This window comes from Pagrus pagrus, assembly GCF_965226575.1.
Source record: "Pagrus pagrus genome assembly, chromosome: 14".
NCBI lineage: Eukaryota > Metazoa > Chordata > Actinopteri > Spariformes > Sparidae > Pagrus > Pagrus pagrus.
Window position 1 is genome coordinate 24,865,419 of NC_140198.1, and position 24,468 is coordinate 24,889,886.

The 24,468-nt window shown below is 42.9% G+C and overlaps 1 protein-coding gene across 1 annotated transcript in view; it reads right to left on the reverse strand.

The window, feature by feature from the left end:
- Positions 1-24,468, reverse strand: part of med13a (mediator complex subunit 13a) — a 75,166-nt gene that overhangs the window by 20,402 nt on the left and 30,296 nt on the right. The window contains exons 4-10 of the mRNA XM_084374192.1: positions 13,214-13,359; positions 7,675-7,875; positions 7,372-7,566; positions 7,049-7,211; positions 6,181-6,291; positions 3,557-4,318; positions 1,865-2,081 (exon numbers count right to left, since the gene is read on the reverse strand). Of these exons, the coding sequence (XP_084230318.1) occupies positions 1,865-2,081; positions 3,557-4,318; positions 6,181-6,291; positions 7,049-7,211; positions 7,372-7,566; positions 7,675-7,875; positions 13,214-13,359 (1,795 nt within the window). The remainder of the gene's footprint in view (positions 1-1,864; positions 2,082-3,556; positions 4,319-6,180; positions 6,292-7,048; positions 7,212-7,371; positions 7,567-7,674; positions 7,876-13,213; positions 13,360-24,468) is intronic.

Genomic DNA, 24,468 nt, shown 5'->3' on the forward strand with positions numbered 1-24,468 from the left:
TATGAATAAAGAAGATGTTGCAACAGCTTGTCCAGCTCCAAACCTACTCAAATCTATGAAGAGGAAATTCTCTTAGTGCTCCACATTTATATTCCTCATCAGCCAGGTAGAAAGTATCTTGCAGCTACAAAAACTGACAAAAATGCTTAAGGAAAAAGGCCCTAACACTGAGGAACACCAACACATGTGGTGGATATACACACACATGCCACATGAAGCAGACAGTGGAAGGGCTCCATTGCACACACTGCTCTTCGGGGACTCTTCACTCCACTGAGAGCTGCCTTCACCCTTACATTCCAGCACAGACCGGGGGGGACGGAAGAGAGGGAAATATTTGAGTGTGCTTTTTAAGCTTAATGGTTCAGTGAGCCAGGTTTGATGCTGCGGTTAGACTCCTGGCTCAGTGAAGCCTGATGCAAACATGCAGCCAAGGAATGAACACACACACACACATTGAATCTCCCTTTCAATGCTGGGGGCAATCCACAGCTAACAGGTGGCCCTTGTCTGGAGCCGGAGCCAACAAACCCAGAGGCAGAGGCAGAGGACTATGGTGGGAAGTGGAAGGAGGGAGAGGGCAGATCAAATAGGAAAAACATAACAACTTAAAGGAAATTAGACCGGCTAACTATTTGGTGTTCCTCTGGGCTCAACTAACAATGCTGGATCCAGGGATGGCTTCCTGTTCAGTTAGACTTGGGCAGCGACAGCGGATGTATGCGGAAAGTGGTCACACCGTTATTTTTAGTGCAGTATTGCTGAGGATGCTGATGGCCTATTTTTCTACTTCGCCTGCTCCCTGATCTTAAAGTCGGCCCTCTTGTCCCCCTTTTACCTCAGGCGACTGCTGAGGAAGGCGTGGATGAAGTGGTAGCTCTCCGTGCTGCCTTTTAGGAGGGCTTCACACCGCTAAGCATTTTTCAAACTGTCAAAGCCTTTTTTTGCATTAAATCCAATGGGGTGTGGCTGCACACAGGAATGAAAGCAGCCAACTTGGAAAAGGCACTGCGTGTGGCTTATTTCGACACAGAGTGGAGTTCAATGTGGACTGTTTTTCAGGTCAACTAGTCACAATAAAAAAATGGCAGGCTGGAGTTAAAGTTTATGACAAGAACCACCCAAACCACTACCAGAGCTGTATAAATATCTTGCTACACTTCAAGGAGATTACTCTAAGCTGAATCATGATGCTTTGAAACGTAGAATGTAGTGTTTCTGTATTAAAGTCTAAAAATGACTAGACCTTTGTTATATATTTTAAAGAGCTGTACAGTATTCTTATATAATCCTGAATGTTTAAAACCATGCTCCAACTTATAGAAATCTGTCACTTTACTCAAAGTACTAAAGGTAAACTTCTGAGGTGAATAAAACTTGCCAGAAGTCAAATAAAACTGAAATGATACATTTTCAGAGAATAGCATCAGAATGAAAAACATCTAAAATGTATAGGTGCAACAAAACCTGAGTGCAATATCAAATATTTGTATGTTGAAATAAGATGCATGTAGCAGAGTAAAGTGGAGTATATGTCGTGGGAGATGCAGCTCTATGTTTCAGGGATGCACAAAGGTAGTGTTTGCCAATACAGAAAGGTAATGCAGTTTGTCGTTATGGAAACAAGTTGCAAAACATGTTTTCAATTCATTTGTATCCCATTTAGTTGAGAATGCACTTGCAGGACAAAATATAATAGTTGTACCGTGGTCTTGCAATTTGCCTGGCCTCTATTTGATGCTCTTGTCCAGCGCAATTAATAAGCAAGAGGGAACACTTTAACAGGAAGGTACAATACATTTATAAAATCCTGCAAGGGTCAAGTTCAGAAACATTCCTCACTCCTCCGCTCCACCAGCCTTACCTTATGTTTCTTGCCTGGCTCACGCTCCCCGCCTGCCTTATCCTTCTTGTTCGAGAATGTGAACTTGACATCTCCTTCCTCGAAGGCGTAGGGATCCACCTCCGGCTCGTGATCTCCGTCGGTTATGGCAGCAGACAGGTACTGGTTCCTCCTGGCTCGATACATCTGAACGCGTTCTTCAGACACCTTCAGTGGACATTTGGATGTGGACATCACCCTGGGAAGATGGAAAAGCAGTTTGAAGTGTTAGCACTGGATTAGCTGTAAATGACCATCAGAGAGATTTACAGTTTAAGAGATACCACCAAGTCATTCCATTCCAAGAGTTATATGTCAATTACTGACCATTTTAAAAGAGCAGTCTGATTACTTAAAAAAATTATAGAAGAGTTATACGTGAGCAGAGAAGTACCAAACCCACAACTTCATGATTCCCTGTTACAAATTTTGGAAACAGGAATATTTCCTCAACCACTCTGTTTTGGCCTGATGCTGCCTGATATCATATGTCACATTTGCCACCATGTTTATCTGCAGAAACAGAAATGGCAGCGATTGCAAACAGTTCTGACAGCTGTCATGCAGCAGAACTGGATGCATCATGTTTGTTGTCAGACAATTACATTTCGAGCAGATTTATAGAAACGTGGTGACTGCCGCGCTGACTGCTCCTAACAGTTACAGACAGAGACATTTATCACTTGTTACTGTGACAGGGCTCATCAAAATCTCTTATGTGGCTCTGACTGCGGCCTACTTGTTCCTTATATGCAACAGGACAGGGAGGGAGGGGAAAGCAGAAAACTACTGGGAGCTCGGCAGGAGAGGAGGGACTGACCCAACTTATGTGCTATCCCTCCCCTTCGCTGCCTCCTATATTTTTCTGTACTTCTGTCCTCTCGTCATGCCTGTCCAGCTCTGATGTGAGGTGATGGTGTGCAGTGGCCTGGGCCAGAGATTAGCCGCCATTCAGAGCAGTAGCTGGGAGGATTACAGCTCTCTAGAATAGGCCATCCAAGCGGCTGGCCCCCTTGGGATTGCATAACCCTGGCGAAAATTCCCATTACGGCCACCCTACGGCCTGCTGGTCACTCTGTCTGCCTGCCTTCACACCGGACAAGCCCCCCCCCCCCCCCCCCCCCCCCCCCTTGCTCTCACCATCTGTGATCCTCTTCCTTGCTAGCAGCTCCTTCTTGGTGCAAGACTGTCTCCAGTGCCTGCCAAACTGACAGTATTTCTCTCAGCTTCAACTGTATTACAATAGGAGAGGGTTTTATCTTTATCTAACCCTACCATTACTCTACCACTATCCTAGCCCCAGTGTGTGTGCGTGTAGGAACCAATGAGTAGTGCTGGCCCTGCACATTGGTGATGTATGATGTCAAAAGGGCACATAGCAAGAGATTAACATGCTGTGTGCGGCTAAGCGCTATGCCCAACATTCAGAAACTGCAGGATGAGAAAGGGGGAGAAGGTGGGTTGTGCATCATTACTCTTTCAAAACAATTTTCTCTGGTCTATTGAAAGTGCTCCAAAGCGGCCTGAGGCCACTTTCCAGGGAAAAAGGTGGGAGGGTCTGGATGCCTACATGCTTAGTCAGTCTATGAATGGCTTAAGTCTTTATCTCCACACATATGTGAAAAAGAATAACAGAGAGAGCGCATCGATTGTTAATTGGCATGTGTCACTCACTCTGTGACCGACACCAGGTTGTCCTGCGATGCCGCGGCATCGTCCCTCAGCTTGTCCCCCGGCAGTAGTGGCGTGGGCAGCTCGGCTTCTTTCCTGCGGGGTAGGTTGAATAGCCTCCATGGTGCGTGGGAGCTGTCCTCCTCCAAGTTGACCGCTGCGCCGACATACACGGTGGGCTCAGGGGGCTCAGAGTAGGTCGAACCTCCGGGGTGGGAGTGGGAGTGGGAGTGATGGGAGTGGAAGTGCTGATTCAGACCCTCTGGCCCTCCGGGCTCCTCGCCACCACCCTTCACCCCGACCAGGCAGGGCTCCGGGGGTGGCTGGTAAAAGTGTTGGCTGTTGGGGGTTGAAGGGTTCTTCATGCCCTCCCCTGACTCTTCGCTACGCTCGCAGGGGTGGGGGCTAAGTGGTGGGGGTTGGGGGGAGTTGGCCTGTTCCGACGGCCCAGTGCTGACCACCCCACTATGGAGCTGGGGGGCTTTTTGGATGGCGGACACATCCGCAGAGCGTATACTGGTGAATCTTCCTCCATCCTGACCCCTCATGGCCAACCTCTGTCCGGCTGTTGCCTCTGTGTCTATTGAAGCATCTTCGCTGGTCAGACTGCGATGATGAAAGGGTGTTTGGGGTCTTTTCTGTTGCTTGTCACCTTTCTCCGGCTTCTCTCCCCCGGCTTTGTGCTTAGTAGGGGGCTGGGAGGGCTGACCAGCTGACTGAGCTTGGCCTGGGGTGCTACCCATTCGCTGCTTCACCGACTTGTATCTGCAAGACAAACAGGGACATATGTTACTACTGGTGACATAAACAAAACAGCAGCAGAGACAAAGATAATCTATCTCACCATGAAAATGCACAATAAAAGAAAAAAATTCAGACCCTGTGCAGCTTGTGTAAAAAAAGAAAAGAAAATCGCCCTATAAATCCTCCCATTTGTTTCTACTAGAAAACATCAATTACCTCAATTACTCTCACCTGCAACATGGCAGCCTCACTAATTAAACTCAAATCAATTAGCAGGCCGACAATTAAGTTGCATGAGTGTAAGTCTGCAACACCTAATCCACAAACGTTATTGCACATTCATAATTCTGACATGAACAAAGTAGCATCTCCTGAAAGCCCAAACATGACCTCTTTCCAAAACATCCAAGTAGAAAATCACAGCAAATAAACCAATTGCTGTCAGTTGAAAAAAAACAATATCTCACTCTTACATAACTCCAATGGATACATTACATTGGAATACACCCTACCAAGGCTTCACCATTGACCTAGTCGACCACCGAACCTGCCCATAGCAAACCCAGCCACTTCGCTCACCTGCCCTTACCACTTCCACTGTCTGTCTCTTGGGTCAGCATCACTGTTTCTTTAGCCTCTCCTTGCCTGGGTTACCTCTCAGCTTAGTACTGTGGCTTTACATTAGCATGTTGATGAGGAAGCTGTGTCTCTTTAATGGCAAGAGTACTTGCGTGCCCTGACAATTCGATGTCAAGATAAGCAGACACATGGAAGGCTTCCATCTACGAAACAGAGCTAATGACCATTAAAATTGGCAATGCACATAGCTTCCCATTTCTGTGTCGCCAAAGTGTTGGGTGACTTCCAACAAATTAACATGCTCCAGCTGACTGGCCCAATCCACTCTGCTGTCGTCTGCGGTCCAAGTCGACTCTCCTTTCCCAAGTGCAAAGGATTCCCCAATGGAGGACTACCCAAACTTGTCAGGTATCCACCAATCAAAATTCAGTTTAGATTGCACTTTATAATTAACCATGATTAAGAATTGCCTTTCAATCTGTTAGATTGCTTCAGATTCTCCATGTGGAGGCCAGTCAAGCATCCAGCTCACTGGCTGCTCACTGCTGCTTGTGTTTACATGTGCCCTTGTGAGTAAAGCAGCTGGTTGCAACTGTGGTTGGCCGAGATAAATGAGAAGCTGAAGACTGAAGGATGTAGGGGACAGCTGATTTGCTGTTTAGTTTAAGAATGACACCCTGAAGACAGTGATTAAATGTAAATGTAATGAATGAGGAAATAAACATACGACTGAAATCAAGCTTTTCGTGAAGCAGAATTCAACTGTAGCCTTTCCCTGCCAATGTCCTCACAATATGCATCAACTGTAACTGTGCCCATCTGACCTAGTAGATCAAAACAATGCTGACATTTAAACAGATACATCTGATTTCATTCGACATGTTTTGAGCTCATTTGTCAACATTACTGTGGGAGCACGCAACACACACACGCTCCTCTTACTACCACGGTATCCCTTAAATGTTCCATCAGAGGTCAAACTATTCTTTCTCCTTCAAATTATTCCCATCAATGTGGGAATAAAAAATGTCTGACTTACAAAAACACATAGCCAGGCAGAGATTTCAGCCCGGCACGGCTGTCATTTACACAAAATAGTGATAAATTGAAAAATATGAAGAATAATATGCTTGTCAAAGTCTAGACGTGGATATAACTAGCAGATATATTGCTGACTGCGGCTCTCTGTGCCACTGTTCAAAGCTCTGTAGACTCTACGTAACCTCTTTGAAAGGCTTTTGACCACACATACATACATGAGCAATACCTGCACATACTGTACATCCACATGGGAAATAACTGACCTAGAACAGCTGCAGTATGACCTCTGTGAATGCTCCACAAAATCCCAGGCCCCCACTTTCTCTGTCAACTCCTCCTCACAGGTACCGTTGGTTGCGGCTGAGAACTTCCGCCTGGAGAGAGGGAAAAAAACATTTCAGACACAATTGTACTGTGCACTAATTTTGACTTTTTCATGCAGCAGAGATAGGCCCAACCTCTTATTTTCGTATAATTATTTTGAAACACAAATCCTAAAAAATTCACAGCCTTTTCTCATGTCCCTTCAGTGTACAATGGCAAATGGTAAAAGCTTTTTGCTGAGGCTGTTTTCACTGCCCTGCTTGGAGCAACAATATTTTGGCTGACAAGCCAACAGCTAACTCCAGCCGACACTCTGTGCTTGGTCAAGGGGCTACAGATCCCGGGTTGCTCCCAATGTGTCAGTTTCACTGATGGTGAATAACACAAAAGACCATGGGACAAAACCGCAAGCTGACCCTTACTTTAATTACAAGCAGTCATTATTTCCAGACAGGTTTATCTGGGATTTTCTTTGTATGGTTATTATCATGTGAGACTGTTTGACAACAATGTAGTGTATATATGACAGATGGGCAGTCAGAAGGTGCAGGAAGTACCACCAAGAGGTAAGTGTGTCAGAGAAAGCAAAATAGAAAAACTGCCATCACACTTCATTTAGAGTTTATTTAAAAAATTAACCAAGCGTGGCATCTGAGCCTGTGTAGATCACCTTGAACCAGTTGAAGAGGTTGAGTTAATTACATTGTTTTGAACTGAAAATGAGAATTCCAACTTCCCAAGAGTACTTGAACACTGCAGCACGGCCAATCAATCTGTGCTAATTTCTAGAGACAATAACACACTCACTTGTTCTGGGCTCGGTTGATATTGCACTCTTGCCAGACGCGCTCCACCACCTGACTGGCTAGCCGTCGTGGAATTTTGCCTCCATGGTGACTTGTTCTGTCCACGCTGAACGCGTCAGTGGATGAAGGCATCTTAACCCACTTCTGGGCCGAGTGAGAGTCCACTGGAGAGGGAAAGAGCAGGGTGAACGGACATATAACAAAAAATGACCAATTTAATAATATTCTAAGGCAAGCATTGCTCCTTAATGAATGATAAAGCTTTGTCTGAGACTTTACTGAAGTCTTTACTGCCCTGTCTTATACATTTGTTTATACCACTACCTGTCTGTGCCTCCTCAGGCGATGTGGGAGGGGTGAGGGTCACCAAAGACATGGCGGGCTCTCGCTGGGAAGCAGGCACTTGGTGGCCACCCGAGTAGACGGCAGTGCAGTGGGAGGACCCCACAGGGGCCACAACAGGGATGTCTGACTGGGGTACCAGCACTAGGCAGGCTGGGTACACCATCCGCACACCACCTGTGCACACAGAAGTGGGATGTTCAAGAGGCAAAGCAGTTAACTCTACATTTCAAACAGGGAATCTCACAAAGACTAAGCTTAATGATGTATATTTTAAAAACTGACCTACGAGGACCTCCACAGAGGCCAGAGAGTCATCCTCCCAATCCATGTCCTCCCCCTTGTCTTCCGACACACCCTCCTTGGCACTAGGACTGATGGGATAGAACTGGTTCCACTCCTCGATCAGCTTCTGGGTGGGTGGATCTGACATCTTGAACGACTGGCCAGTGAGCGTCCCGTTCAGGCCGAAAGGACTCAGGATGACTAGTCAGAGGGAGAGAAGGACAACACATGTTAGTCAGTATAAATGTTGTCAAGTTTCGCTCACTTTTTGAACCTTTCATTGTTTATTTTTCCCCCTCCATTCCCTTCATCGTCCCCTCCTGATTTCTACCTTTTGCTCTTCCCCTCTGTACTTCTTATTCTTTCCATCGCTCTGCAATCCTATCCTGATCCTTCCTTCCATCTTGTCTTAATCATCAGTAAATGGAGTGGTAAATGGACTTGCATTTCTATAGTGCTTTTTCCAGTCTACTGACCACTCAGAGGCTGCCATGCACCTCATCAGGAGCAATTTGGGGTTCAGTATCTTGCTCAAGGACACTTCGGCATGCAAGCGGGGCTGCCAGGAATTCGAACCAGCGGCCTTTTCGATTACTAGACGTCCCGCTCTACCTCCTGAGCTACAGCCGCCCCATCAGTCCTCTCATTCATACCATCACTCGTTGACTATCTTTTATATTTTCTCTTCCTATTTTCACTCTTGCAACAATCTTATTCTTCTCACCTTGATCATCTTTCCTGCCTTTCTTCTCCCGCATGCTTTGCCTTCCCTGTCATTTTGCCATCTCGGACGAATCAGCCGTGCTCTGACCTTTCCAGAGCACTGCTGGACCCAGTCGGTCCCAGCTGACACGCCAAATACTTACAGAGCAATCCAGACACCAATTATTGGCAAGCGGTGGCCTCTCAGAGCCCATAAACAGAGGCTTATAAAAAGGGCCACTCTTCGGCAAACACACTTGACTGCACAGACATATGAGAGTCAGAGAGCCCATCAGTCTTCTTATAGAACAGACCTACATCTATCAGAGAATGGAGATAGTAATATAAACCAACATGCATAATGCATACATATGAGCACAGAGACCATATGCAGATCAACTTGACACGCATATATACACACACACTGTCAGCTTGTTATGCATCTACTCGCGTTTTCTACATGCAGCATACATCTGAATGTGGAGAGGGGGCATAGAGGACTGACTTGGTGGGTGGGTGAGTGAGCATTAGTTAATGTCTCTCTCTGCACTGATTTTCTAGCGTGTCATTACTAGACTGGATGGCCTCTGTCCCCAGGTATTGATCCTGCGGCTGGACCAAAGAACAGCTTCCAGGATGACAAAAATGGCGGGAGACAACAGATGAAAAAAAAAAAAAAAGAGTAGGAGAAGCAAGAAGAGATGTACCTCTCAAATGGTCCAACACTTAAAGATAAGATCACTAAGACTGTCATGAAATCAAACCCCATTTTTGATACCATCTGTGGTCTGCATTTTATCTGCAATAACCAGTCAATATATAAAAACCTCTCTGTATGGTAGCTTTTATTGGTAGTGGTGGACTCCACCAGTCCCGCGCAGGATTCAGATTGCCTACCTCAGCATGAGGGATTCAGAGGGGAACAATCCAGTGCAATTTTATCTCACTGATATCAGTTTTAACATTTGTAACAGAGTAATGAAACATGAAGCAGCTGAAGAGCTGCAGGCGACAGGCTGCACATCTCCAAATCTTCTGCAAGGTGACCAACTTTACTGTGTACTGCTGTTGTTTGGAAAAACTACTCGCACCATGTGCAGCATAAAATCAGATGACGGTTGCAATTATTTTTTAATGACTTCTTTGTTAGAACAAGGTGATTTTGTCTGGTTGTGATGTGAACAGATACACCAGCTGCTGTCGTACTTCCGACAAAGTAGCTGCTCAAGAGTGTAAAACCGCACCTCTGGTTGCGGCAGTAACTCCAGGTGTGTCCATTCCAAACACTTGAATACTGAAACATTGTTCAGAGCTAAAGCACGAAATATTTTGTGCGGACACGATGTATCCTGGATGCCCCCTCAGTCTAAAGTTCACCTCAGCCTACAGAGAATACTACCTCAGCAAAAAAAAAAATGACCCTCATCAAGGAAAGAACAAAAGGTAATTCATGTTGCGGTACACGACAACATCCAGCTATGGTCGATCATATTAACCTTAATTAAATTTAACTCTGATCCTTTTCCCTTTCTGCATTTCTAGCTGCACACACACTGCTAAGACCTGAGGCCAGTTGTGGAAGAGAGATCAAATTCAGCACAATTATGGAAATGGTTTACCGTTTTCCCCATCACCACCCCGCCGCACCCTCCCCTCCATCCCTACTGCCTCTCTCCCTTTCTCTCTCTCTGACTGTGAGTCTATCTCTGGCTCCCTGAAGACATGTCAAATGTGCTCAGATCAGTGTAATGGGCTGAGAGTTCATTACATTCACTCTGCGCCCTTTTATGAGGTCACATCCTGGAGAGGTCTGCCTGCCGGAGCGCTCTGCCGCACAGTAAACCAAGCTTGGCAGAGGTGAGCAGGGGAGAGAGGGGGGGAGATGGATGGATGAAGGGGATGGAAGTCAGCCCTTCCTCGACGCTATGCTTGGTTAGCCAGGAGGAGATGCACTGCGGCGGTGAAAACACACACCTGCGCATAGACACACACCGTACTCAATGACTGAACACGCAGCCTGTGCTGATCGTAAAATACGTACACACTACGGAGACACATGTCCGCTTCATTTGGAAGCAGTGTTATGTCACAATGCACAAGGAGGAGGTGTGTGTGTATGTGTGTGTCTGACAACTTTAAATATTCCTATCTAGATGTCTTGGAAAATAGAAAATAATTATAATTGAGAAAAGGCAGCTACTCAATGACCAATAAAATGATTCATGAGTGACTATCTACCAGTTGTTGGCTAGAGAGCAACATGATGATCTTAGTTTACAACAAAAACCCATCAACACCCCTATAGGAATACATACAGCAACTTCCGATAATCATTTTATTTTTATCCAAGGCACTAGTCTCTAACTAGACGGGACATTATCACCTCCCTTCAGGAGAGCTTCAGAGGCAGTGAAGGGGTTGGCTATATGGGAATTACTGTGGTGAATGGAGGAAGTGATCACTGTTATTACTCTGGAGGGGGCGTATGGAGAGGGCAGGGCTGAATCACATCTATCTAACTATAGATGAGAAGGTAAAAGAGCAAAACTTCTCTTCAGGGCTCATGTGTCGCTCAACTAACATTTGTTTTAGAAAGAGTAATAAAGAGAAGGCAATTTTAAGAGTTTAAAATCCTGGCCGACTCCAGTCAGACTCTGATCCAAAGTCTCACAAAGTGCTCCTTTGCCAGTTTTCTGTCAAGCACTCGTTTTCGATTTAGAAGCAAGTGGGTTTAAAATGTGTAATAATAATAATAATAGTAATATCATCTCGAGTCTGTTTCAGGTGGGATGTTGTTAAGTCAGCATCAGGGTGCATTTATGTGACATCTGCCGAGAGGGAAGAATGAGGGCTGAATAATAACACAAAGAGATATTCAAACCTCACTTTTGACACAAATACAAAGAGGATAAGTGTGTGAAATCACTTTATTCTCATGGTGTTGTTTAGAATTTTCTTCCCACCACAACATAATTCAAAATGTATATCATAGTCATTACATTACCATTTCTATGTGTGAGTGGAAATGAAAGCAAACAATGGTTTTGGGATTACATAGTATTTGGCTTAGGGTGGGGTAATGAATTTAGAGCCAATGATGGAATATCATTAGAGCAGCAGATTTTTATAACTACACTACGCTATAATTTAAAGTGACTACAGGGGCTTTTCTTTTTTAACTGGCAGCAGGCCAATCTGTAATAAACGACAGTCTGACTGAAGATTGTATGCATCATCTCAGCGACAGCACACACACAGCTTACTAATATATTCTATTCAAAAAATTACGCTCCTTAATTTACTCTAAGCATTTAACATTTATAATAAAATATTTTTTAAATGATCTTAAAAGCGTATTTCATATTTCACTCCAGTAAACTCTACCTTAACTCCCCAGGGCAACAAGCTGGGTGATCTGCTCTACAACCTAAATGGGGTCCCCAAGATTAACATGTTTAAAGTAGCTTCTGTTAAAGGATGGTGCCAAGTTATATTAGAACTGGTTCCCTTGGAACACTTACAAATATTGTACATGCAAAAGCATATCAATTCTACAAAGTCTGGTAGCTCTATCAGAGTTATCTTGGACCTGAACGTTCTGCCATTATTTAGTTTGTGGATCTGATTTTTTTTTTGTTTATTTGTTTCTGTTTGTTTGTTCATGTTACTTTGGCCTATATCCGTGTTGTTTTATTGTGGTACATAAAAAAACAAAAAAAAAAAAAAAAAAATGTTTCAGCAGATACTATTTCTTAGAATCTCAGGCAGTAATGTGCGTAAAATACATTTTAGTTTTTTATGCTTTTTTATGGTTAAATTTGCTCCTGGAAGTAAAACAGCTTGAACACTTCCACAAGAGGCATATTGTGTATTGGGCCGTTGCAGCATGGTGTTGTTGTTACTTGACCTGTGTTGTTGCATACAGCAGAGATGTAACAATTTAAGATTCTACCCGTTTTTTACAAGTTTTTTTCTTTTACAAGTTGTGCAACACTGTGTCAACAATACAGATTTTTTTTATTAATGTAGCTAGGTTAAGTCAAAGGATGAACAGTTGAGTTTTAGAGTTTTAAAACTGACAGACAGCTGCAGTAATGTCGACAAGATATTCTACCAAATTCAATACTTTGGGTCAGACTGAGCAATTCTGCACACCTTGGTCCAGTTTAATTGCACAGAAAGGAAATTGTTTGATTATTTGCAGTAAATGAAAGATTCTTATCAGCTGACTGATTTTGAATGAACTTGCAAAGAAGAAAATAACAGCAGCAGCAACAACAACAACAGGCAACCAATCTTTCTGGCCTGGCCAGTGCACAGGCATGTGTTCAAACATGCAAATGTCAGAGGGCTTCTACTGGATTCAGCTGATTACGGTGTTTTGTTTTGTTTTTAATCAGGAATTCCATTCGGTCTTGAAGCAAAGAATTAAAGAAAATAATGCAAAAGAGACAAAGTAGTCTGATTTATTTCCTCCCACAAAAATCATGCTTGCTCTGTTCATGTGTCACATAAAATATTTCTGACACAGCTGATCAGATCTGGACCAAACTTGAGGGTATTGATGTGTCATACCATAACTTTGTAGCACTCCACTTGAAGGTCAAATCAAAGTGAGACAATATAAAACACTGCGCATACTTTTAGGAAAAATATGCACATGTGTGCCAGCACCAAACATTTGAAAAGGACACCCCAAAGCAAACTAATTACCAATCAAGACAAGGTAGAACTAAGTTTTTGTTTCTACCTGGCCAAGAGGGGGCTGCACAAGGACTTTTCCCCATGCATTCTGAGCTGCTCACAAACTGCCATATGTCATGGACCGGACACCCACCTTGGAAGGGACTGGACGCCTGCTGAGCCAGAGTGAGGTGCTCCTCCGTCAGGTGATAGACAGGCTGGTGCTGGTTGATCTCCACACTCGTGCACACATTGCTCTCACCGTGCAAGAAGAAGGTGAAGGCGCAGGATAGGTGCTCACTGTGAAGAAGAGAAGAGAGAAAAAGAGAGAGATGAGTCATTTGGGATTGCACTACTTTAATATTCACCATTGAAAGGAGTACTGCTTGCAATGAATAACTCCAAAAGAGTGTAAGGTGGAGAAGTGAGTGCTGTAAGAAAAGGGAGCAGATCAGACAGTCTAGTTCATGTTCCTTTTCACAGGGAAAGAAAAGTTGGCAGGGAGAGGAAAAGTAGAAAGAGAAAATATGATTATAAAAGCCTGTCTTTTTTTCTTGTCTAAGTCTACAATAGAGTCTCTGCTCTCACTCATATTCTGCTTCAACATGGCAGAGAGTCCCGATAAGAAAGATGAGGCCAGAGATAGATAAGGGAGTAAAAGAAGGAGCTACCAATCTGTGCACCCGCTAGTGATAAAACGATGCCTTATAAGCCTGTATCAAACTGGTTTGATGGCTGGACAAGTCTATAATCTGACAATGCTACAGACAATATTGCGGCAATGTTGCTAACTATCCGCAGCCCTCTAGAGTAGGGGTGGTACAAAATGTCGATACAGCAATATATTATATAGCAAGACGCAGTCACTACCTTATACATTTTTGCGGTGTGAACTTCTGTAAACTTAATTTACACAGCTTGAATTTATACAGAGTTTAGTGAGGCATAGTTGTATCCTTCCTTTTAACATTTTAACTTCAAATTGTTCTGCTGTTTATGGCTATTCTACATTGGCAAGATGACATACGTGGATGTGAAGTTGAAGTCAGTGTGTGTGTTTCTGTGCGTGTGTTAAACAGGCACTAAGCTATAAGTTACACAGACTTTAAGATGCATCGTAGGTGCAATGTATCACAGAGTCACTGTTTATGATACTATTGTTGTCATCAGCATCACGATAGTGTCACAATCCTGAGTTACTCTGTGAGCGCCACCCCTGCTCCAGAGTCATGCCAAAAATAAAAATAGAAATCCTGATTCCAAAGAAGTTGGGGTGCAACAATTATTTGCAAAAAGCTTTTCGACCTACATTTAACTGAATGCAGTACAGAAAAAGACCAGAATATTTAAAAGGGCTGGACTACATGATAAAAAACAAATCATATAGTGTTTATTTAGACAGATACTACAATGAGCATATGATTCACAATTAGTGGGAATGATAAAAAGTCATGATGTGACATTTATGGGGGTTTGTTATAACGCTGTTGTATTAAAAACTTTGAGCTTCTGCAATTTGGATATTGCACTTGGCCATATTGCAATTTCAATAACATTTCAATCAAATTTGCAGCCCTAATATATAATGCTCAAACTATTAAAGTTTTTTGTTGCTGTTGTAAATATACACACTCATTATCAACTTAATGTCTGCAACATGCAAAGTGAGAAGAAGCACAGCAACCCTAATTCTTTTGGAATTAGGGTTGCAAACAGCACATATGGGTGGGGAGTTTGAGGTAAGAGACTTTAATGGCCTGCACAGAGGTCAGGGTGCAAGTAAGTCAACACAGCAGCGCTCACAGGTGGTATGTGTGTGTTCTGTCCATCTAGTGTGGATAGCACTGTGTGTAAAACAAAGGGGCAAGCCCTGACTAACCCTGGCTTTCCAGCCAATACACTCAGCTCCAACAGTACCTTCTCTCTCTCTCTCTCTCTCTCTCTGTCTCTCTCTCTCTCTCTCTCTCTGTCTCCCACACACACACACAACAGCTCTTCTGCTTACAACAACGCCTGCCTGTGCCAGTCTGACCTCAACAGCACACAACAAAAGTGACAAGTTGAAGAAGAAACGGAAAGCAAGGACGCAGCAGACGGAAGGAGAGAGGGGCAGAGCAAAATGCAAGCCATTGTCTGCAGGCTTTCCTCTCTCTTTCAGCCCGCTCTCATCCAAAACACACACCCACGACGCACACACACACATCACACAAACGCAGGGAGTGCGAGAGAGACAGCGCAAGTGACGGATGACCAAATGAAAGAGGACGCTGTGAATTTGGAAGTGGATCAAAGAGGGTTGCCTCCTCCGAGGATTTGGTTAAGCAAATATCAGTCTTCTCTCCCCGTCTCTCTCTGGCACACCTACTCTGCAGAGGATTAAAGAGAAGGAGCAGAGAGGGAGAGCAAGGCAGATAGAGAGATGGAGAGAGAAAGAGAGAGAGAGAGAGCACTTCAAGAAGATAATACCACCTACGTAGTGAAGAGATGCCCTAAGCCCCCCAGAGCTTGACATTCATCTTACACTTTTTTTTTTCCTGAAAAAATTAGGTGGTGCTAGTTAGTCCCATGGCTATGGGTGTAAGATATTCATATTCTACAGCTGGAAGCAAGTAGGCTAATGAAGGTGAGTCAGAGCAGGAGGGAGACTTGGATATCCTCAGCAGTGCTAAAACATGCCAAACTCAGATATTGGACTGCTACTGCCATGACATTTAAGGAGAGGTTCAGACTTCTTCAAGTGTGTCATAATACAACTAATAGAGGCTTATTTGTACGTTAAAACAGCCGTAATCAGTCCTCCTGTTAGTACTGGTCATGACGCAATCCCTTTCTAACGTGATCACAATGTAAGTCATCATGGATGAAATTTATAGTCCTCACCCTGTAAAATAAGTCATTCTTAAGCTAATCTAAGGCTTTAGCAGTCTGAGCTGCTGGGAATTCAGACAGAAAACAGCCATGCGTTCTGTAGTTTCACAGAAACTAATACAAGACTTCTGCAGTCTGACAAATCACGCAGGTATCTTTCAGAGTTCCACACTTAGTGTTTCATTCCTGCGCTTCACATGCAGGGAACACAAAAAAGGGAACTTCACCCTGAAAGGCTGCAATTTTGGATGATACCCTCTACATTTTTCTAAGGTTACATTTGGATGGCATTCACAGGCAAATGTAGCACCCTTGATGCAGCAGCCTCTAGCAAATAACGCAGGATCGTCCAGCAGAAAAGTTGAGCTTCAACTTTTACCAGACCATGAGGCGACATCATCCAGCAGTTAAATACCAGCAAGAGCACATTCCTGGTAAATTACAATGGAACACGAACGCCATATTTCTACTGCCTGCCTCATCAACATCACAATGAAAGATAAAATGATTGTTGGCGTGATCACTTTCCAGAGTTGCAAAATGTTTTCTTATAATATTAGAAACTGCTGTGCAGTGTTTTGGCATCTGATAAATCCTTACAACGAAATTCAGTCATTATCAACTCACCCTCATGCTGATGAGAACTCACGATAGATACACACCGGTATATACCTCCTGCTGTGAGCGACCGAGCAACACACAAACACAAGAGGGATCTGCCTGCACTAGTGATTTGAAACTTTGAAACTCACAGCTGGATGTAAATACCTGTGTGTATCTATCGCGAGTTCTCGTTGATCTTGTCTGGCGCGGCTTCAGTAGTGCAAACGCTGTGAGGGAGACTCGCGTGCACGTGGGAGCGTGCCTCCAGGCAAATATAGTATAGTGACTGTTTAGGCTAGAAAAATGTACTAAATGACGTCGTTTCAAGTAAACTCTGGATGTCGCCACTTCAGGACACTTGGATTGCAGCGGATGAGCAGTATGGAGGAATATTACAAAGTTCTTGTGTAGTTTTATGGACCTTTTCGTCTCGGGCATATTGACGCCCGTTATATGGATTTTTGCTGCAGGAAAGTACCCCCGCGGGTCTCCAGCTACACTTTGAGGAATAAGAAACTACACCGGACTTCTCATCAGCATGAGGGTGAGTCGATAATGACTGAATTTCGTTCTAGAGTGAACTATTCCTTTAATACAGTTTTGCTAAAAACAAGGACTACGGATTTTGTCGCCCATCCTTCCAACATTTGATTAAGAAAGGAACACTTCATGGCCAATATGGACAGTGTGAATAAATATAGCAAACAACAACTCTTGAAATAATCCTGCTTTTTTTTTTTTTTCTAATCCAGATTAGGTAATGGAGCAAATGGAAACTTTCTTCAATTGTCTTGTTTTACAGCAGATTACATATTACATGCCAATTTACAGTATAATCCAATCACCCAAATGCATTTAAGTGTGCCACAAACATTATATCAAGTGAGGAAAAAAATGAGCTGCACGTGTCAAATATCAGTACATTGTTTAAATGGATCAATATAGTACAAAGGCTGAAGTCTAAAATCTTGCACTACATCAGCTAAACAGATGTAACAAATATTACTTTCAGTTAATATACAGAATGAAATACATTCTTAGTGTAAATACCATAAATTAGTTGAGTAAATACTAAATAGTATTCAGTCCCTTATGCATAATACGAAGAAAAACAAAACAGATTTGATGGGAAAGTTAACATATTGGTCGGGTACTATTTTGAGCCTTGACCCAAATTTTATCACTCACTTAAAATAACATTTTGCTCACCCTTTAAGAACTGAGCGTATGCATTAGTGTTTGAAGTGTGTGTTTTCTGTTTAACATGCAAAACAGGCAACACTGAGGAGACACAAAGTCGTAAGTTACATTGGACTCCTTTTACCGAGTTGTGCGTATATGTGTGTGCGCGCATGTGTGTGGTAAAACAAGCTCCACTCCTGGGGCATGGCATGACACCTAACCACCTGGAGGGTGTGTGAGAAACAGCAAGTGGAATAATAAAGACGGGGGTTACAATGGTAGCCAAGCATGAGTCCTCCTCATTAGCAAAACTTGGACTGAGACAGGCTTAAAAGGAATGTTGGGGTTATTTAAGGTTCTCTTGAAAGGAATAAGCTACTTTTGGGGAGATGGGTGAGCTGGTTGTCATTACAAGAATGTATTTTAAAAAAGAAAGACAGGCTGCAACAGAGAGGGACAAAGTGTGTTGTTGCATTCTGCAGACATCAACGGGACTGCAGTCTCCTCTCACACACAAAGAAAACCTGACACTACACATTCACACACATCTGTGTTTGCAGGCAGGGCACTTGTAAGCTTGAGGTAGAGGGCTGCCATCTGTGGCTCAACACACAGAAGTACAGCCCAGCTCTCACACACAGCATCATAGAAGATTCAAATCAATTCTTGACAAATGTGATTGTACAGATTGCTCTGCCGGTGTCAGCTGATAGGTTAAGAAGATTATCTGACATGCCAGCTGTTGGCATTAAAACTGTTGCATGCTAAATGATCACATTACTATCCTGTAGTGATTAAACGATGATGTATGCATGAAAATATCACTTTACATATTTATATGTCACCGACTCTGAAATCTAAGATCTGTCTGCCTGTAAAAAAACAAAAAATGTGCAGTTGAGGCATTTTTACTTCTTCACAAATCATATGAAAACTGGATATAATCCTGTATGTCAGTCTCATAAATAGTTCTTTTTATATACTATTGACCCAACTCAACATTAAGGCCACTCAGTTGCAGAGGGATTGCCGACAGAGGCATGGCTCAAATATCAACAGGTGCTTGGTTAGCGCTTGGCCCAGCAAGCACCCAAACGTCAACAGAAACAGCAGCAGCAGCAGCACAGGAGCGTTCGCCGTCCTGTCCACACGCGTGACATCCACTAACATGCGGCATCGTGCCAAATTCAATTCTTCTGCAAACATCCACGGCCTGCTGGTGAGGCAAACACAAAACACACACACCTCAGCGTGTGGGCCACACGTACAACGGCAAACAACAGCTGCTGAGCATAGTGGGAAAGTGTGTATGTGTATGTGTGTGTGGCTGAGATTAGTTGAGCAGGTCAAGTGTAGCAATGGGGAAGTCAAAATTATTTAGTGTAGAAGTGCTTTCCTATACATTATTAGAGATCCATTTTTCAAACAGATTAACAAAACATAAAGGGGGATACCTTTGATTCAGGTTTTTATTTAGTGGAAAACTCACTTGTTCTAGAAAAGGTGAAATCGTAGAGGAAGAGTTTAACATTTTCAGGAAAGCACTTATTTACTCCTTGCTGAAAGCTGGATGAGAAGATTGATACCACTCTCATGTCTGTACCTGAAGCACAGCTAGCAGTCAGTTAGTTGTAGCGCTCAATCCATTACAACAGTTGGCCGATATTAGCCTATTACAGATACATCAGCATCGGCATATCTTATGTACTGATAAGAAAACCTTCCTTTTTTTGCAGAACATAATGCAGAAAAAGAAGATTGGGTTCAATTATTATTATTAGATTCCCAATAAAGTTTACCGTTTCAGTTCACTGATGACATTTTTGACAATAAGGTTTATTGTTAAGCTGTAAAATATCCTGCCAGCATTACATATGTATCTGTCATGTGTTTGATAACCACATTTGAGGGGTGATTGCAAAAAAAATGTGTGTTTATGTATACATTTTTTGTGTAGAATATCCAGCAATGTTTTACTCCCTAATATCTGCATAGCCATTGGCCCTGAAATCCAGTATCTGTGGGGTCAAGTGAGCTTAGCTTAGCTTCAAATATGAAAACAGGGGGATACCGCTTGTTAAGCTCTATAAAATCTACCAGGCAGCACCTCTAAATCTTAACACATTCTATCTCGCTTGCTTAAAAACTCTAAGGGTTGCCAGACTATGTCTTGGCAAGAAGCAGTGACTTCCAGAACTATTCCTTTAAATGAACATGAACATCCTTGAATTATTCCCTGTGTGCCTCCACTCTAAATGAAATCCTAATGAAATTAGGATTTCATTTGAAAACAATTTCCTACTTTGCCTGAAGGTCCACAGGATCCTCCTGAGGGACCCCTGGAGGGCCCTACTCCATGACACACTGTGTCTGTTTAAGTATGTCGAACCTGCCTCAAGACTCAGGTTCTCAGGGATTTCAGAATGTCATCTCCCCTTCAGCAAGATACTGCTTGCACTTCACAAAAAATAAAGGGGGCAAAAACCCAAGGCCAATGTTGAGTGCACGTATGTGATTAAAACACCACCTGTCAGCAGCACACTGTGCATGAGCTAATGGACACAAAAATCCCTCTCTAAACTACTAAATACTTCCCATCTCATTTGTTTGCTCCATTATTAGAGGAATTAAATGCATGATTCTAACAGTGGAGAGAAAAAATGAGCCACAGCAGACTGCACTCTACCCAAAATACTGAGTTTAACAGCCCTCAAAACAACTAGATAGTTGTCAGAATATCATGTTCATTAACTAGAATTGAGTGGGATTCCACTTTCATCTCCACCTCTCCCTCTCAGTCATGTTGAGAGAGAATATAAAGGAAGGAGGGAGGGTTGCAGTTGTAGCCTGACAAAAAGACACAAGATCTTTTAATCATCTTTTCTCTCTCCGTCTCCACCTTTCCTCCCACTCTTCATCTATTAACTGCCAAATACACTGGGCAGCTCTCTGATCCGCTCTTCTTTTCCTCTCCTCGCCACCACACACAGCGCACGCTCACTCACACGCCACTGTGATTGTCCACAGAGGCACTCCCTGCTCCACCTCTCAGATGCAAATGGCCTGTGGCCTTTGGCTCGGTAAGGACACAATAAGATAGTCCAGTGAGGATTTGAAACGGGGCCACATACAAAGGAGGGCAGGTGGGCACATTTGCCTTCAGCTGGCATGCCATGGAAATGAGGTGCCAAAGGCCAGCGGCGACCTGTGCAGCGGCAGGGAGGGAGCTGTGTGGGACTGACAGCCTCTGTCAGTGTCACATGGATGGTCTGCTGTGTAGCACACCATCCCCAAGTTTTGACATGGCATTTTTTTCCCCCAAAAAGATATGTGCATCACAGCTTGTTTCCTAGTAGTATACAGAATATGCCTTTTGACATGTCACTTTATCTAAGAGCTTATTCAATGCACCTGCACCACTGACACACTGAGGCGGAACAAAAGGCTGCTTTTTAGCTTCCTCAAACAAAGTTGCACTGGACACTATATTCTGCATCTTTTCCCCTTTTTGCTACAGATCTCACCTCAAACTCTACAACTTATGATTGTTATCATTACCAATCAATCTGCAGATATAATTCTCAGTTAATCGTTTAAAATGGGAAATGTCAACAACTTGTGAAAAATACCCATCGCAATTCTTCAGAGCCCAAGACAACATCTTCAAATTGCTTGTTTTGTCTGACCAACAGCTTCAAAAATAAAGATATTCAGTTTACAGTTATGTAAAACAGAGAAGCACAGAAAACCATCACAATGGAAGAACAGGAACTATTGAGAAGAGATGCAACGATTTATCAAGTAGTTGTTGTCATTATTAATCGGCAACTTTTTTGATAATTGATTTATCATTTTGAGTAATTCATGATGTTCTGATTCCAGCTCCTTGTGAATATTTTCCATCTTCTATGAGCACAATGGTTTGTTGACAAAACAAAATATTTGAGAACATCATCTTGAGCGTTGGGAACCACTGATTCACATTTTTTTTTTGCCATTTTATGACAGATTATAGACCAAACAGCTAATCGATTAATCAAAAAAATAGTCGACAGATGAATGTACACTGAAAACAGTTGTTTAATAGCTGCCGATTAATTTTCTGTACATCGACCAATCAATAAATTGACTTAAATAAGAAAACCTAAACTTTTAAGCTGGCTGATGTGCTTTAAATAATTAAGTCAAACTTCTGTTCTTGTGAAAATTATGTCTCATCTACTGAAAACCTTTGCTTTTTTACTATCTGACAAAAATGATGGACAACTGCAATGATGGGAAGACAGCAGATTGCTCTTTCTGAATAAAACAATGGCTGTGAGCAACGCCATCTCATTTATTTTCTGTGAGTTATCTGCACCGAGGCTTGCCAGCAGATTAATGTGTGGCTTGTTGTTACAGCAAATGGCAGCGAAATCAGTTGCCCATGTAAACCTACAGGGACAGAGCATCCCGCTCCATTCATTTACTGTCGGAGCTGTTAGAAATTAATGTGCACTGGAATTTTTGTATCACACCATTTTAATGTTCCTGCCAAATTTTCAGGCATTAGTGGCATTTTTATTGAGTTCTACTTCCCTATTCGTGTCAAATGTGTTGCACTATTCTAAAATATGTTGCTCCTGTTCTTCAGATAGTTTCAGCCAACACAAGTGCGCCTAAGCTCGACAGGATTTCTGGTTGTCTGCTTGCTTGTTGTCTGTCTGTTTGGTTTGTTTGCTTCAAGGTGAAGTGTTCTTACAAGGAGAGCTTTAGTTAATCGGCATTTTACTGACATAATGACTTGTATGCATTGTTGCATCATTTTATCACTGCTCTTTTGATCAATCTGTCTAAGTTTCATCACTACTAGCTACTGAACACGTTCCAGGTGCGGAGTAACAAAAAGCTTCTTTTCAGGCATCAGATGAATGCATACATACAGAGCTACTAAGTCAATATGAAACTTGATTCAAGGCAAATCAAGAGTCAAATGGAGGCAACTCAGCCTGAAGCTTAGACGGACAGTTTGGGGGAAGATATGAAGATAGAGAGGGGAGAAAAAGGAAGGAGGCTGCAGAGCAGTGACATTCCACAGATGTTTGTTGGCCTTGGCTGGCTGTGCTCTAAGAACTGAGCTTCCGTTTAGCTCATGTACACTTCCTCAGCACAACAACAACAGCAGCAAGTGTCCCCGCTGCTGGGACCCTTCCATCTCTGGCCATTTTGCATTACTGTATCCAGCCGGCACCGATGGTCTGTCTCATACGTGGATATCTGCCATTTGCAGCAGCTTGTTGTTATGATCTGGGGCATGTAAACATGTTTTGACCGGTCATGTGCTGCTGCAGTGACAAGGCATGCTGGCATGGGTGACGTTTCTGGCACAACATTATTAAACAATGTTTGTGGAGTTAATGCTTACAATAGCAATCAGGCACCACGTGAACAAGGATCAACTTTTTTGACTATGGACAGAGACATAAGAGACATAGGGAGACTTGCCAAGAAACCATGGTTAGCTTTTTCTTGAAAGGAGTGAGAAGTCAATTTTTCTTAACAACACTGCCATTATTGACTTAGCATTATTGTTTACATAAAAGCTTTAAAGAGCAGAATATTTAAAGGCTGTGCAAATTTGACTTTCATATCCAAGCCACATTAGGAATTGACAAGGGACAACAAACCTATCTTCATGAAATAATAAGGTAGTGTTTTGTTCAAGAGTGAAAGATAAAACAAATAAGAGAGGAAAGAAAGATAAAAACAATGAAGGTGGTAAACAGCAGTGAATTAGAGGACACATTTCCAGGCTGATATAATCCTCCCTACTGTCTAGCCACCTGACCACTGGGAAACAACAGCACTGTCTGCTGCCAAAGTAACACAAGCACACAAACACACAGAGCCCTGAGAGACGCAGCAGCGCCGGCTTTAGCACGCAGTTCACACAGGAGAGTAGGTGCTAGAGAAAACACTAAACTGAAACTCTTACGGCCGGCACATTCACTTACACACTCTCAGAGCTCTATTACTTTGAATTGATTTCCCTCTGCCACAAATGGAGAGGGGGGTGAGCCTCTTTATATATGTCAGATTAAACTTGGAAGGGAGAGAGAAATGGAGAGAGATAGAACGACAGGTCCACAAAAAGAGGAGAAATCCGATCCTCTGCAAGTCTATCATAGCCACACAGAGATAGAGCCTCAGCTGAATAAAGATAATACTGCCATAGCCCTGACAACAAGTCAGGTACCCAGCTCCCTCCCCGTTTAGGCTATATCACACTCAGATGCAGAGGCACACACAAGTACGCACACCCCAGGGTTCCTCTAATACACCTGCTGTCAGCTAAAAAGCAAACTGTCTCAATCTGAGCCAGATACCTTTGCTCTTCTGAAAAAAATATTTTCAGCAATTATGCTCATTACCATGTTCACATAATCACTTTGCAACTGCACCGTGATGCAACATCTGTTCCTTCTTGTGAAAGAGGCACTTAGTATATCACTGCAGTGTGATATGCATTTAATTGTACATACAAAGAACGTAATATACTTGCAACAATCCTGCGCTTTAACTGCGTAGCGTACAACATCCTATAAGCCCGTCAATGAAAAACTACAGTTATGGTCGCATGTAAAAAGGATGGAAATTTAAGCCTGTTTAAAGCCATGCTCATACTGAGTCATTAGGTCATCATGCCCTTAGTAATATGAGTTGTGCAGTTGTAATAATAACGGTTCATCACCCAGAGCCATGGCCAATTAGTCAGTC